The 13,633-nt window shown below is 48.4% G+C and overlaps 1 protein-coding gene across 3 annotated transcripts in view; it reads left to right on the top strand.

Annotated features, from left to right (window-relative positions):
- RNF220 (ring finger protein 220) overlaps positions 1 to 13,633 on the top strand; it is a 320,785-nt gene that overhangs the window by 228,984 nt on the left and 78,168 nt on the right. For all 3 annotated transcript variants that reach the window (XM_054036930.1, XM_054036928.1, XM_054036929.1), the window contains one exon: positions 6,112 to 6,207. In XM_054036930.1, the coding sequence (XP_053892905.1) occupies positions 6,112 to 6,207 (96 nt within the window). The remainder of the gene's footprint in view (positions 1 to 6,111; positions 6,208 to 13,633) is intronic.

The raw sequence follows: 13,633 nt of genomic DNA, 5'->3' as shown, positions 1-13,633 counted from the left end.
GCCAGGCAAAAAGTCATGATTTAATGCCAGATTTTTTTTTTCCAAACACATTTTACTGCTTTTTTGTCCATGTTTAAAAAGCGCCGGTGACCTTTTTTTATTTAGCTTGCCCCAGGTGCAATGCTGCGGCTGATCCTCTTCGGGTTTATAACCTCGACAGAGAGCGCCTTTACCCAACGGAGAGATGATTTAAAGGGGAGGGAGAAATATGAGGCTGGGCTGGTGTTCGCACAAGGCCCTTGCTGTGTCTTTCAACCCCCAAATGGTGGCTTGGCTTGCCTTGGGAAGGTGGGGGAGGAGCTTGGCCCAGGGAGATGAAACCTGGTCAAACACGATCTGATCTGAGTTACAGGCCAGTACCTGGGGGATGGGGCAGGGCTCTCCAGTACCCGTTTCCCCAGGAAGAGAAGGAACAAGTCAGTGTATAGGTCCATTTTCCATGCAGCAAGGAATCCCGCTGGGAAGTGCCTGGGCATATCTACCTGCCCTCATCATATGGGAAGGGGAGCAGCACAGAGTGCCTCGGAGGCAAGGAATCAGTGTAGCCGGGGTGATGGGCAGAGAGCAATGGGGGTGAAAGGTGAAGTGTTACCATCCCCGCTGGAAATATCCAACATCTCTGGGCCATGTCTGCATCTCCTTTGCCTGTTTCACATGTACAAACACACCATGGTCATGCGTGCCACAGAGCCGGAGAACGAAATCAGGCATAGATGAGTCATGCGTGAGGGATTAGTTCAGGGATGAGGGGATTGAGTTAGATTTATGCCCTCCTAAAAAGACAGATTTCTCTCACAAATGACAGTCCCATCTGCGCCATAGCGAAGGAATGCCGTTACAACTCAGATCGGCCACTGACAGGATTGAAACACAGGTCATCTGTGTTACCAAAGCAGTGCGCCTGCCATGCAAAAGTCCGGGACTGTAGTGCAGGTCGGGGAGACAGATGAAATGTGGCGTGACCCAGGTGGCACTGCGAGACAGAACCGTGTTGAACTCAGTTATAGCCAGGTGCCCCCCAGCATGATAGATCCTGCACTGTAAAATGCAAGCATCGCTTGGGTGAGGCAGAGAAAATAACAAATGGTTCTAGCAATAGCAGCAGGATTTCAGTAGTTACAGGAAAACACGGCTTGTGCAATTGGCTACATACTGTGGGTGACTCAGTGACTGTCACCAAAACTAGATGTTTCTAGAGACAGCTCCGGGGGACAAGCTCCGATATGGGTGGGTGGAGCTGGGAGTTTTCTAATGATTGTTAGCGCTTTGTCAGGCCTCAGATGTGAAGTATCATTTTTTACTAGAGCCGTTTCCTACCATCTTGAATAGTGAAAAACTCACAAGGAATTCAGGTGAGATTTTAGCCACATCTAAACCAGGCAACAGGCCCTTTCCAGCTCTTGATCTGAGCTAGAACCAAACCCGTAAGGATGGACCGAAGGATTTGATTCCTTAGCAGCCCCCGCCCCGATCCCTGACATTCAAAGGGGCCTGGATTCAGCATTCTGGATTGGGCCTTTCTCTCTGTTACTGACCTCCTAGCGAATCAGGATCGCATCCCCTGCCCTCAGACTCACTGCCATGAATCCGACCCATTGTCTCTGGGCCCCTTGATGGATCCAGTGATTCTGGTACCTCCAGCCTGGGTGCTGACAGGCTTTTAACATGAGATTCAACTTCAGTGTTGCTGGTTGTTTTCTCCATGGAAAGCCTGAACCAGAATTTGCATCACAGTCCAGTGGTCTGGCCCAAGACGTGGAGGACGAGCAATTGCTTCATCTTCCCTAACTGGCTGTCTTGCGTCGTCCTGAGGCTGGTCATTCTGCGCTGAAATTCCCAGAAGCCAGATGATGGGGATGTCCAAGGGCTGGGGAGAGAGAGCACAAAGGAGCCTTTTCCCCCATAGAGCAGCCACAGTCCTGCGCCCTGAGAACAAAGTCTAGGGCAACGCTAGCACCACTAGGCATTGGAAGGGGGGGAGCAGGGTTACAATTCCCCTCCATACTAGCTGAGCTAGAGGGGCAGGCTTGAGCTCTGCCTGCAGAGGGCGGATGGCCCTGGGGACTGGTGCCACGACAGTGCCCCCGAATGCCAGGAGACAGTCCTGAAATGACTGATTAGAAACGAGAGACCAAAACTGGATGGCAGTGAGGTCGGCCTAATGCAGAAATAAGGTTGGCCTCAGACCACGCGGGTTCCTAATCCTCAGGCCCTGCGCCTGCTTTCTCCTGTCTGCAGCGGTGACAGTCCTGCCTACGCGGCCGGGAAGGCAAAGTGTTCGCCGTCTCGGGGAAATGAGAAAACCAAATGAAGTCAAGTTTGCTACCAGCAAAGGGGAAGTGTGACTTGGCATCGCGAGCGCCGTGTTTAACATGCCGGCGAGGGGTTTAGAATTGAAGTGCTTGCACACAATTTAAAAATAGACAGTTTATTAATCTAAACGGCAAGTGTATGTAGAAGAGGCCTCGAGATTGACATCTTTGGGATTAGTTTAGCCCTGCGTTTTTCCAGAGGTCATCGCCATGGTGCTCAGGAGGGCTGTGGAATAAATGGGGCCGGCGTGCTTCCCGGGACCGCACGCTAAAAACTAATACATAACGTTTAATTTACTGTCTCCAGAGCTAGCCCGACCATTTTTCACATAATCATATTGGATTAGCGCTACCGGCGGCTGTGGGCGGAGTGGGGGGCGGAAGGATTGGTCTGCTGGGGCGGGGGAGGCAAGGGGGGGGCAGTGTATTTTTCTCGCCTGGAGGAGGACGTGTTTAACCCCCCCAGCACCAGGACGGTCAGCTTATTTCAGGAGGGACAGGGTGTTCCACTGCAACGGGAGGCTCCCTTGCTTCCGAATCGCTGGGCTGATTCAGACTCGGAGCTCTCAGAGGCAGGCCGACACCCCAGCCCTTCATTTTAAAGCACCATTTGCAGTCTCAGGCCTTTCAAATTCCTCCTTGTCCCCTTTTGGGGGGAAGGGGGTTCCTTTTTTTTTCTAACAGGAACTCAGTGTTTTTCAACAGAATTCCCCCTGCAACTCCTGGGAAATATTAAAGAACTGCTGCAGAAATAATTAACCTCAGCACTAAGAAGGAGAAAGGGAAATCCGGCCTTATACAGCTACGTTAGCAGCCCAGGACAAGGCAATGCATTGTGGCAAACACGAGCCTAGAGACCCTCCATATGCCAAGCCTGCCCCGCTTTCCTCAGTCACAGGATCACCTGAAATGAACAAACATCCCCCATTCAGGGCAGCCATATCCACGCAAACACCCAATAGAATTAAGGTTACATCAGGGTTTTCCATTAAACCCTGCTTGGGTCAGGATGATTCCCTGCTCCCTGATGAACAAGGGGTTAACTCCAGCTCAGCTTCCCTCTCCCCTGGCAAGGTGCTCAGGGAAGGGCTATGTGAGAATCCCCCCCTAGGTTGACCACTCAGGCTGTGTCTACACTACACCCAGGCTCTGACTCGGGTTTGAGCCCAAGCCCCCCTTCCATCCACACCCAAATCAGTCTGACTCTGGTCAGCGAGCACCCAGGACCCAGGTCCTAAAAGACCCTTCTAAGGGAGTGGGTCAGAGCCCAGTCCAAGCCCTGTCATTTTTCAGTGTGGACGCAGCTCAAGTGAGAAGTTCTGCATCATGCAGTGTGGACGTATTAGCACGGCTGTGAGAACTGGATCCAGCAATTATAAACCCAATTGATAATGCAGTGTGGACACTCAGACATGGGCTTGGAAACACTGAGTCCACAAGCCCAGGTCCCCCAGACCCAGGCTTATAATGCAGTGCAGATATGCCCCAAACGAGATCAGGGCCCCATGGGGCCCTTGAGGATCACATCTTGCCAAATGGCTATCTTTTTCTGCTGAGTCATTTTACATGCTGTTCCCACCTGCTCATACCTTTCCGAAAAAGTCACATTTTGGGTTCAATTTTTTCCATGTTTAATGTCAGCCCAAAGGCAAATGTTTCGGGAAAGTTCTCCTCCCTCTAAGGAATTGGGTCTTTTAACAGTTGGCCTGGACATTTCAGGTGATATTCTTCTATCCCTTTGCAGACTTCCCTGCCTCTGAGCAATCATTTCTTATTGTTGCATCCTACTGGATGGTCCTCAGAAACAAACCCTTGGCGAGCTGGATTTTCAGTGGATATTGTTGAAGATTGCTTGCTTTCCTATGTCTCTGATGCAGAAGTTCAGGCTGGGTCTACACTAGAAATGCTACAGCGGAACAGCTGCGGCTGTACTGCTGTAGGCCCCGTAGTGGAGACACTTACTACAGCGATAGAAGGGGTTCTCCTATAACTGTAGTAAATCCACCACCCCGAGGGTCAGTAGCTATGTTGACAGCAGAATTCTTCCATCACCCTAGAACTGCCTACGCTGGGGCTTACGTCAACTAATCTTCGTCTCTCAGAGGGATGAATTTTTCACACCCCTGAGCAACGTATTTGGGTCAACGTAACTTTCTAGTGTTGACCAACCCTTAGCTAATTTGCATTTTTCATAGACTTTTTCCTCAAACTCTCCTACTACTAAAGTTAAATTATTACTGGATGTAAGTCCTTTAAGTATTGTCACCCCAGTCCTGTGATTTCCCATAAGCGTTGGAAGAAGAACAGGAGTACTTGTGGCACCTTAGAGACTAACAAATTTATTAGAGCATAAGCTTTCGTGGACTACAGCCCAGTACTGAATTTTATACTTCCCCACTGTTTATTTGAAGGCTATCAATATATTTCTTAAGTCACAATAAAAATAATTTTCTGATTTTTTCCATATCCTTGTGAAAAAAATCTGTGTTTTTCCAGATGCTAGGTATTAAAATGTATTCAAGAGTAACAGTAAATTACAATATAATGTGTATTAATGAAGCATCTTTGTTAGTGATATGTCGTTATTGAGACATTTAGTGTAATTTAAGTGTACGCTAACACACAATGCTTTTTATTGTTGCTGTGCATTGTTATGCTTTCATCTGTAGTATCCTGTTTGGGGATGTTTTCTGGTGTGGGTTTGGGGTTTCATGCATTCTGTGTCTATTCAGTGCTACAAAATGCTACAACCATGTTTTTTACAACCTTAGATAAACTACCTGATCATCTATTCTGATCCTAAAATTAAAGACTTTCTCCCAGTGCACTAGGGGGCAGAGTTAAGATTGCACTTGCTGACTTAACTCTCACATTTGACCGTGTCCATTGTGCAATCTTCACATTACATGAATGCATGTGGATGTGTTTTCTCTGTAAACAGGTCATCGGATAGGGAGACTATGAGACAGGACCCCAAGCTAGGATGGTGCATATCATTCTAGGCTATCCTTTTCCCTTTTCAGATTCCTTTCCTCTCCTCCCACACAGCGCTTTGCTATGCCGCTTACATCTTCGCACACTCACTAGGAGGTAGTGGGAAAGCAATGGGCACCTACCTGCCCATTGCTGCCCCTGCTGGAGAGCTCGAGCATTACCTCTGCAGCACTGCCAGCCACATGCCCGTCCCACATGGAAGGCCGTGAACCCTGGAATCAGCGCAGCTCCATGAAAAGGAGGGTGTGGAGAGGTCGGGCAGGGGGTCATAGGGCCCAGCTGCACCGCAGCCTCTGCAGCAGGCCCACAAAGAGGGGATTTGAGGGCAGGATGGGTGAAGGTCACAGCGTAACCCAATGACGTTGCACCACCGTTCTCCTCCTACATGTAGGGTCTGCATGCAGGTCATGCATGCCCTGAGGCTGCAGTGATGGTCGCCGAAGGGCTGCGAGGATGTTCTGCTCCTTGGCCCCAGGATGGGAAGGAGGATCCCAGCCCTCCCCAGGGCAGAGTAGCTCCTGTGTGAACGGGCTGTGTACAGTGATTGGGATTCGGCTGTTGCTGCTCTCTCAGACCCAGCCCTTCCGTGAGGCGGGATGGCATGTGTTCTCCCACACCCGAGAGGCCAAAGCATCGCGCTGTCAGCCGGTGCTAACATGCCCCCTCTGGGCCTGTTACAGTATTTATTGGCCAGAGACAATACATTCCTGCTGGGAATGGGAAAGACCTTGACACTGCCTGTGATGTATCATTGCTCTGCCTTGCTCACAGTGTAAATTTCTCCTTTCCTCTCTTTCTCTTGCAGTCAATTTTGTTGTCAGCCTCAATCAAGCGGGAAGGAGACTCTCGGACAGCATCGCCTCACTCCTCAGATGATATCCATCACTCAGACAGATACCAGGTGAGAGAGCAGCCAGGAAACAGCCAGGCAGCGCACTCCGCTGGTCTTAGCACAGGACTAGGAGCCAAGAACTCCTAAGAGCTACTCCCAGGTCCCTCCGTGCCCTTGGCCTAGTTCCTTAACCTCCCTGCCCCTGTTTCTCTGTGTGTAAAATGGGGATATTAATACTTCCCTCCCTCACTGAAGAGCTGTGAGGCGTAACACATTAAGGTGTGCATTGCACATTGAAATCCTTCGATAGAAAGGGCGGTAGACATGGAAATTATTAGAAAAATTAAGTCATCTAAGTAATATTATTTATTATTATTAGCAAAAATCATGCCCCCAAAGCATGATTACGCACCCTAGAACTGTCTGGGACTTCTGGCTGCATTGCATCATGGTGTGTGGGCATACAGCTCAGAATGCAACAGAACACAACCCTACAGGGTTAGTGCAATACAGTGCAAGTTAAGAGACATATTGTACCCTCGGTTGTGTGTTTCATTGGTGTGGACTGAGGATAATTTGTGGCCTCTCTGCCTAGTATATAGCCAGGCCTGAATCATGCACATATGACTCAAATGTATAGCCATATACCCATGGTAGAGTCAAGGAAAATGTTCCTTCTGCCTCCCCGATTTACAATTTCCCTGCAAAATGACACTAATCAAAGGCTCAAGAGAGGTAACATTCAGCCATGTATCAATGGTCTGTTTAAGATCCAGTAACTCACACCCCTCAGAGCTCTAGGAATGGGAGCTCTACCTCGTTAGGAAGCGGAGAATTCCAGCACCCTAATTAGATAAACAGCACCTGCTTCTTGCCGTGGAAGGTCCAGAGGAATCTGACTTTAACATTACCACGTTGCATGGGAAAAATCTAGCTTAGCTCATTTGTAGTGGTTTCTAAAATCGTATTTGTCATACCTTCTCTCTCCCTCTGAGCCCTGTACGGTTGGGCTCACGGCTTGCAAGGATCCTGTATGTGAAAAAATACAAAAATTAGTTCCAATAACATTTTTTAAAACTTTCTAAATCATTTTAAAGAGATTTCTCTGTGAGAGCCGCAACTTGGCACACACAGAACACATGCCAGTGTGGAGTGGTGCAAACGACTCAGTGACACTGGTCTGGGCTGACCTGCAGAACTCACCTCCGGCTTCTGAGTCATAGGATAGTTATTTCTTGAGCATCCAGAAACGTCTTTGGGCACATCACAGACATGCAAGGATAGACGCCCTGCTCGCAGGAGTAGATGGCCTTGGTTTGATATTACGCAACAAGTAAATGTCAAGGGGGATGGGGGCGGGCAGGAGAGAGGAAGGACAAGGGATGGTGACAATACAATCACGAGGTTACTCCTGCAAATGGATCCACGTGGGCAGATCCCCACTGAATGAAGCATCATGCAGGAATCTGTCTTAGGATCAGGGCCCAAGGCATGCACACATCATGACTGTGCAAATTATTATTATTTATCATTTAATATTCATTGGCTACCATTCTGCCCGTCACTTCTTGAAGGCCCATCTCAAACCCAGACCAACATACCCTGCATCCCGCCCAATGCAGTCACATATTCCATATCTATTATCAAATGTGAGCCTGACGCCCCATCGCCCTGACTCACGTACACCAGTGCAAAGGGAGTGTCAGACAATTCCATTCTGATTTAGCAGAACTTTTTACCCCCTTTGCTGGGTGAAAGCAACGGTGCATGGAGCCGTGCAGCCAAGAAGTAGGCCCTGGGTATGAACGAGAAACCAAAATATGCTGCCCTCTCTCCTGTCACAATACTTCTTTCTATTAAAATAAATAGTGAACTTTCAAACAGAGCTTGGATGAAATTTTCTCAGTGGTCCTTTTTGTGATATATCAACTTGGTCCTAGGGGATGTGGGGCACCCTACGCTCTCAGCGTCTCAGAAGCTTTAGGCTCTATGAAATTTGTCAAGATAATTTTTTATTCTCCCGTCCGTCAGTACAAGGATTCGCATTGTACCCCTCCACCATGTGCTGAGTCTAGCTTGCCTGCCACATGTGAAGTTTGTGAGTGTGTTTTATGAGGGGCTGCAGCCCCTTAATGCAAATGCATAATGGGAATTATAACTGCGCTGCAGGGAGAAAAGACCTCGGGGCCTGATTTTCATTTGCACTGCAGTATGCCACTCTGGCAGCGTCCGGGGACCTTCCAGTGGATGCCAGAGCGGTGTCAATCCTTTGTGTAAATGAGAATTGGCCCCTCTGCATTAACAAGTAAATGCGCAGGAGTCCAAGAGTGGTGAAGCCTGATCTACCGGCCCTTGTGCAGAAAAATCTCCCAGTGACTTGAAGGGCTGCAGAACTGAGCTCTTCATGTGCGGCTGTGTGCTGGGATGATACGTGTTTCTTAGAGCTGCAGTGCTAGTAATTTTGCATTGCAAGTTCCTTGCGTTATTTACGATGTAATAGAGAATATACGATGTATTAGTAAAATGCTGGAGCACAGACTTCTGCTCTATGGATTTTCAGAGGTGAATTCCTAAGGTTTGGCCTTAATAGCCCTCTGGTCCTTTTGACAAGCAAATCTTTAGTGGAGATGGAGATTTGGGAATAGGAAGGTTAAAGAAATATTGGGGGGAAGGTTGAGCTGATTACTTCCATGGAGGACCCAGTTCTTCCAGACAGAATCTGAAGGAAGCAAATGCAGTTCCCATGAGAGTCCGTGGATCAAGTTCAGCCGGGATACAATGGTAAGGTGTAAGCAGATCAGAAACCAGGAGTAAGCGGCAAGGTGGTGTCACTTGAACCAGTTTGGCATTCAGTGGGTGTGAAGAACAAGCGTGACTTACACACTGAACGGGAGTGCAGCTGGTAAAGCAACTAACATGAGAGTGATAAAGAGGTTCAAACCGTGCCCCCTTCTTCCTCCCCTCAGCCACACAGGGCCAAATCCAGCATTAGCGTAAATAGGCACATCTATTGATGTGAATGTAAGGTGCACCCTCTTTTGCCAGAGGCTGAATTTGGTCCCCACTGAATGGCCAGTCAGTGCAGGTTGCCTTGCTTTCCTTCTTACATCCATTTGCCAAGCAGTGTGTAACTTGCATCATCTTTGTGACACCACTGAATTGGGGCCCTGGTGTTGTCTGAGACCTTCCTTCGTGCTCCTTGATACAGCCATAGCCTCAGCCTACAGCCACTGAGCTGCTGGCCTTTGGCAGATAGAACATGTCAGGATCCTACCTGGCGCATAGATGAGAAGCCTACCTTAGGAGTAACCATAAGTATCCTCTCATTCTGCCCGGAGAGAGAGACGTTACCACAGACTAGAGATGGGCCACTGAGGCAGTGGTTGGATCTGAAGCTGGTTTAGGGAGGCTGGGTTCAAAGGTTCAGGTTCAAGGTACTGAAAACTCATAGGGTTTTGGCTCCAAACAGGGCCGGCTCTAGGCACCAGCAAAACAAGCTGGTGCTTGGGGCTGCACATTTTTAGGGGCGGCATGGCCGGCGCCAGAATGCCGCCCCTAAAAATGTGCCCCGGCCGCCCTAGCTCACCTCTGCTGCTGCTGCCACGGTGCGCGAAACAGCTGACTTGAGAGCCTGGGAGGGAGGGGGAGAAGTGGCGCCCGCGCTGCGGCCACTCGGAGTCTCCCCCTGCCTCCCAGGCTCTCAAACCTGGGATGGGGGGGAGACTCCGAGTGGCCGCGGCGCGGCGCCACTTCTCTCCCTCCCTCCCTTCCTCCTAGGCTTGAGAGCCTGGGGGGAGGAGGCAGGGCTGGGGATTTGGGGAAGGGGCGGAGTTGAGGCGGGGCCGGGGGTGGGGTAATTAAAGAACGGGGGGGCGGGCGGCCAAAATTGTTTTTGCTTTGGACGGCAAAAATCCTAGAGCCGGCCCTGGCTCCAAATGGTGGAAATCTCATGAGAACTTTTAGACTCTAAGCTCCTTGGGGCAGGAGCAGTCTCCTCTTGTGTTTCATGCAGTGCTGAGAACGTCGGCGCTCAGCAAATGATCCTAATCATCAGATGATTGCGCACAATTTCTGCCATGCAAATCTTGTGGGATCAGCTATTCTCTTGTGAGATTTCAGCAGCATCTGACCTGGAAAATGGGCCCAGAACCAAATCCAAACCTGAATCACCCTGGAAAGCTAAAGGGTTTGGATTTAAGATTAAGGTTTGGCCCATAACTATTAAAAATATCCCTCCTCTGAGCTGATGCCCCAGCCAAACCAAGACAGGAAAATAGACTAACTCTGAATGCAGTTCATTGGAACTTGAACTAAAAGGGAACAGGTTTGCGTCAAAGAAAGTTGTTGATTCTAGGATTGCATATCTGGGAAAGGCTTTACCTTGGGGAGATCATGCATGGAGAACCCAAGGATAAACAGTCCTCAGGAAATTCACTCTCAGCTCCTCTCACACATACACTCCCAGACACACCACCCTGCCTTTCATGCACTCTCCTCTGTTGAGTGGGGCCTTGTCTACACTGCCACTTTACAACGCTGCAACTTTCTCACTCGGGGGTGTGAAAAAACACCCCCCGAGCACTGCAAGTTTCAGCGCTGTAAAGTGGCAGTGTAGGCAGTGAACCAGTGCTGGGAGCGCTTTAACGTTGCTAGTGAAGACATGCCCGGGGAGAGCAGCCGCAACGGCGCTAGTGGCTACGGAGTGGCTGCAAGGTCTGAGGACTGGATTTGGCCCCAACCACTGCCCAGCACAGAATCCCCCTGTGCCAAGCCCATTGATTGGAGCTTGGTGCAGGACCTTTGGCTTGACCATGATGTTGCAAGCTGGTATAGTATAGGACGTGGCCATATAGTGATGTGAGGTCTTTCTAGATAGAATGCTTCTGTGAACAAGTGGCTCTCTGGGTGTTTTCTGGAGGAGGGGAGGGCAGCAAGCACAAGCCAGGAGGCTTTTCCAAGCACAGCAGTTGGGTAGGGAGAAGGTGTGAAAGATGGTGCAAAGCTGGGAGTGAATGAAGGAGATAAAGGGAGCGGTCAGATGAGAAGCATGGGCAGATGAAGGAAGAAGCTTTGTGTTGCTGCCCCTGAGAGGGAAGGTTCATGCATGACTTGGGATGATGATCGCGGCTCCAAATCTCTTCCCAGCTGTCTCATTCCTTCCACTGTCACAGGCATTTCAGCTCTGTTCATTTGCTTTGGGCCCAATCCAATTCCCTTTTTGCACTCAAATCCCCCTACCACTGAATTCAACGGGAGTTTTGCCTGCATAGCGAGTAGGTATCAGGCCATGTCAGTTTCCTTGCTAGTATCTATCTACCAGCATTGCCAAGGGAGAATAACAAAAAGAAAAAAAAACCTCTAGAGTGAAACGCTCCTCTTGTCTTAAGGATAACATGTCAGGCGCCTTCTCTGGGGGGCGAATGGGTTAGGTAAGCCTGCTGTGGAATATTTGTGGCTGAATAATACGTGAAGTAAGTAAAAATGTGTGGCTGAAATCCTTGTCCAGCAAAGCCTCACCTCTCTCTGCTATTTGAACCGCAAGCGTGAGCGTCTACCCAGAAACAGGCAGTAGCTTAATTCAATAAAGATGTAGAAACAAGAATCAGCAACTCTGATTTGGTCACTGAGTGTGCTGTGAAAACATGGCCACTGCCTTGCAAATCCCAGAGAAAAACTGCAGCAAGCTTTAGCGGTTAGCACCATGCAAGATTGAAGCTAAGTTGCTAACTCTCCCTAAGCATTTATGTGGCAAAATATAAAAAAAAATTAGGTAGAAAAATGAAAGACAGAAATGTAGCATAAAGTAGGCACAAAATGGAGGTTTGGGTTAAACAAACAAAGGGCAGTTGTTTTTAGAAACGCTAATATGACTGTTTTTGTGAAGTTAAAGGATTGGGGTAGGCAGCAGATTTTGTTTAGGTTGACGCCTTCCACAGCTTCATTGGTAACCCACATATTGCAGCCTTTGGCTAGTCTACCAGAGCCGCCAGGTGAAACTGACTAGAAGGAGGAAGGAAACTGAGGAGTCAGTTTTGAGTGTCCAAGTTGAGCACAATGCAAAAAAGAAAAGGAGAAAAAAGCCGAAAATGAAATCAGATGATTGCAGTTGTTTGGGTTTTAGTAATCTGAGGTGTTGTTAGCAACTCAGGGAAAGAAATATTGCTTTCAAATAGGATTTTTAATCTGTGCCCCTTATGTCTAACCCTGTGCATTTCAATAGGGGGTAGTTACATGTCTGTATATCTGCCTTGACAGATGGATGGAAATGTGCCAGTTAATGTTTTTGTTGGCATCTCTCTCACACACAAACCAGCTAGGGGCCTGATCCTGTTCATCACTGAGGCCCAACACCTCCAAGATATTAGGTTCCTGATTTCAATGGAAGTTAGGAATCTAACTACTTTTGAGGGTCTGGGCCACAGTGACCCCAGATCCCGTTGAGATCAGTGTTCGTTTGAGAATGCTTAACATGTGGTGCTCAGCACTTCACGGGTCCAGGTCCTAATATACTAACCCAGGGATTTGCAGAGTAAAGCCCCAAACAGAGCAAAATGGGCTGGCATCTGAGTGGGGTGCATCTGCATTAAAAACTCTAAAAAGCCAAACTCCCTCTGCCTTCATATGAGCAGCTTTGATAGTCTAACAGCCCCTTTGATGTTCCAACAGCCACAACTACCAATATTGCTTTGATGGCCTCTGACAAAGAGATCAAGGAATCCTGTATTATTATTGCAGAGCCTCGTTTCCACTTTCCTCTCCCCAGTTCCATCGGTCCAACCTGTCTAGTTTTTATAGGCCATGGTCTTCTCTCTCCCTACTCAAGGATAACACATAAACCCTCCTGGCAGATGTGTGTTTGAATGATAGAGTGTGAATGAATTCCCTTTGGTGCCCACTAAACTCCAAGTTGTGTTAGAGGTTTCTATACACAGAAGGACAAATATTAGCTACTTGTGATGCTCTGGGTTCTGGCGTTAGTCGCTCAGAGAGATTCCACCGACGACCTGTGTGCATCAGATAATATGGATAAAGCTTCTAACAAGACACCAATAAAACACACCCGCAGGAAGCTTACTGTACTAGAATGAATCTAGCAACTGAGGCTTTGCTTGAAGCAAGAATTACCCTTTTTCAAAAACACAATAATATACATTTTACAGCTGTTTTACCTCCCAAACCAGTGTCTTCCAATCTATGAACTAGAGAGAATTTCATTCACTTTGCAGTTTGTGGTGGGTGCAGCCACACTCAAGAGACATTCTTATGTCATTTGTTGGTTATCTCATTAATCAGAACAGAACAAGTAAGGCCTCCATTGCTTAGGATGGTTGGTGGCTGCCATAGAGGGTAGAAATCTGAAAGGGGGTTGAAAAAACTCCTCCCACACAAATCTAGGCTGATCCCACTTCTGTATCTCTGTTACACCGCCCCAACCCAATTGACTTCAGTGAGATAGCATGGGCGTAAATGCTAATGGAATTGGAATTCAGGGTAT

This window comes from Malaclemys terrapin, chromosome 8 (assembly GCF_027887155.1).
Source record: "Malaclemys terrapin pileata isolate rMalTer1 chromosome 8, rMalTer1.hap1, whole genome shotgun sequence".
In the NCBI taxonomy this organism is placed as follows: domain Eukaryota; kingdom Metazoa; phylum Chordata; order Testudines; family Emydidae; genus Malaclemys; species Malaclemys terrapin.
This window is presented reverse-complemented; position numbering and strand designations above follow the sequence as displayed.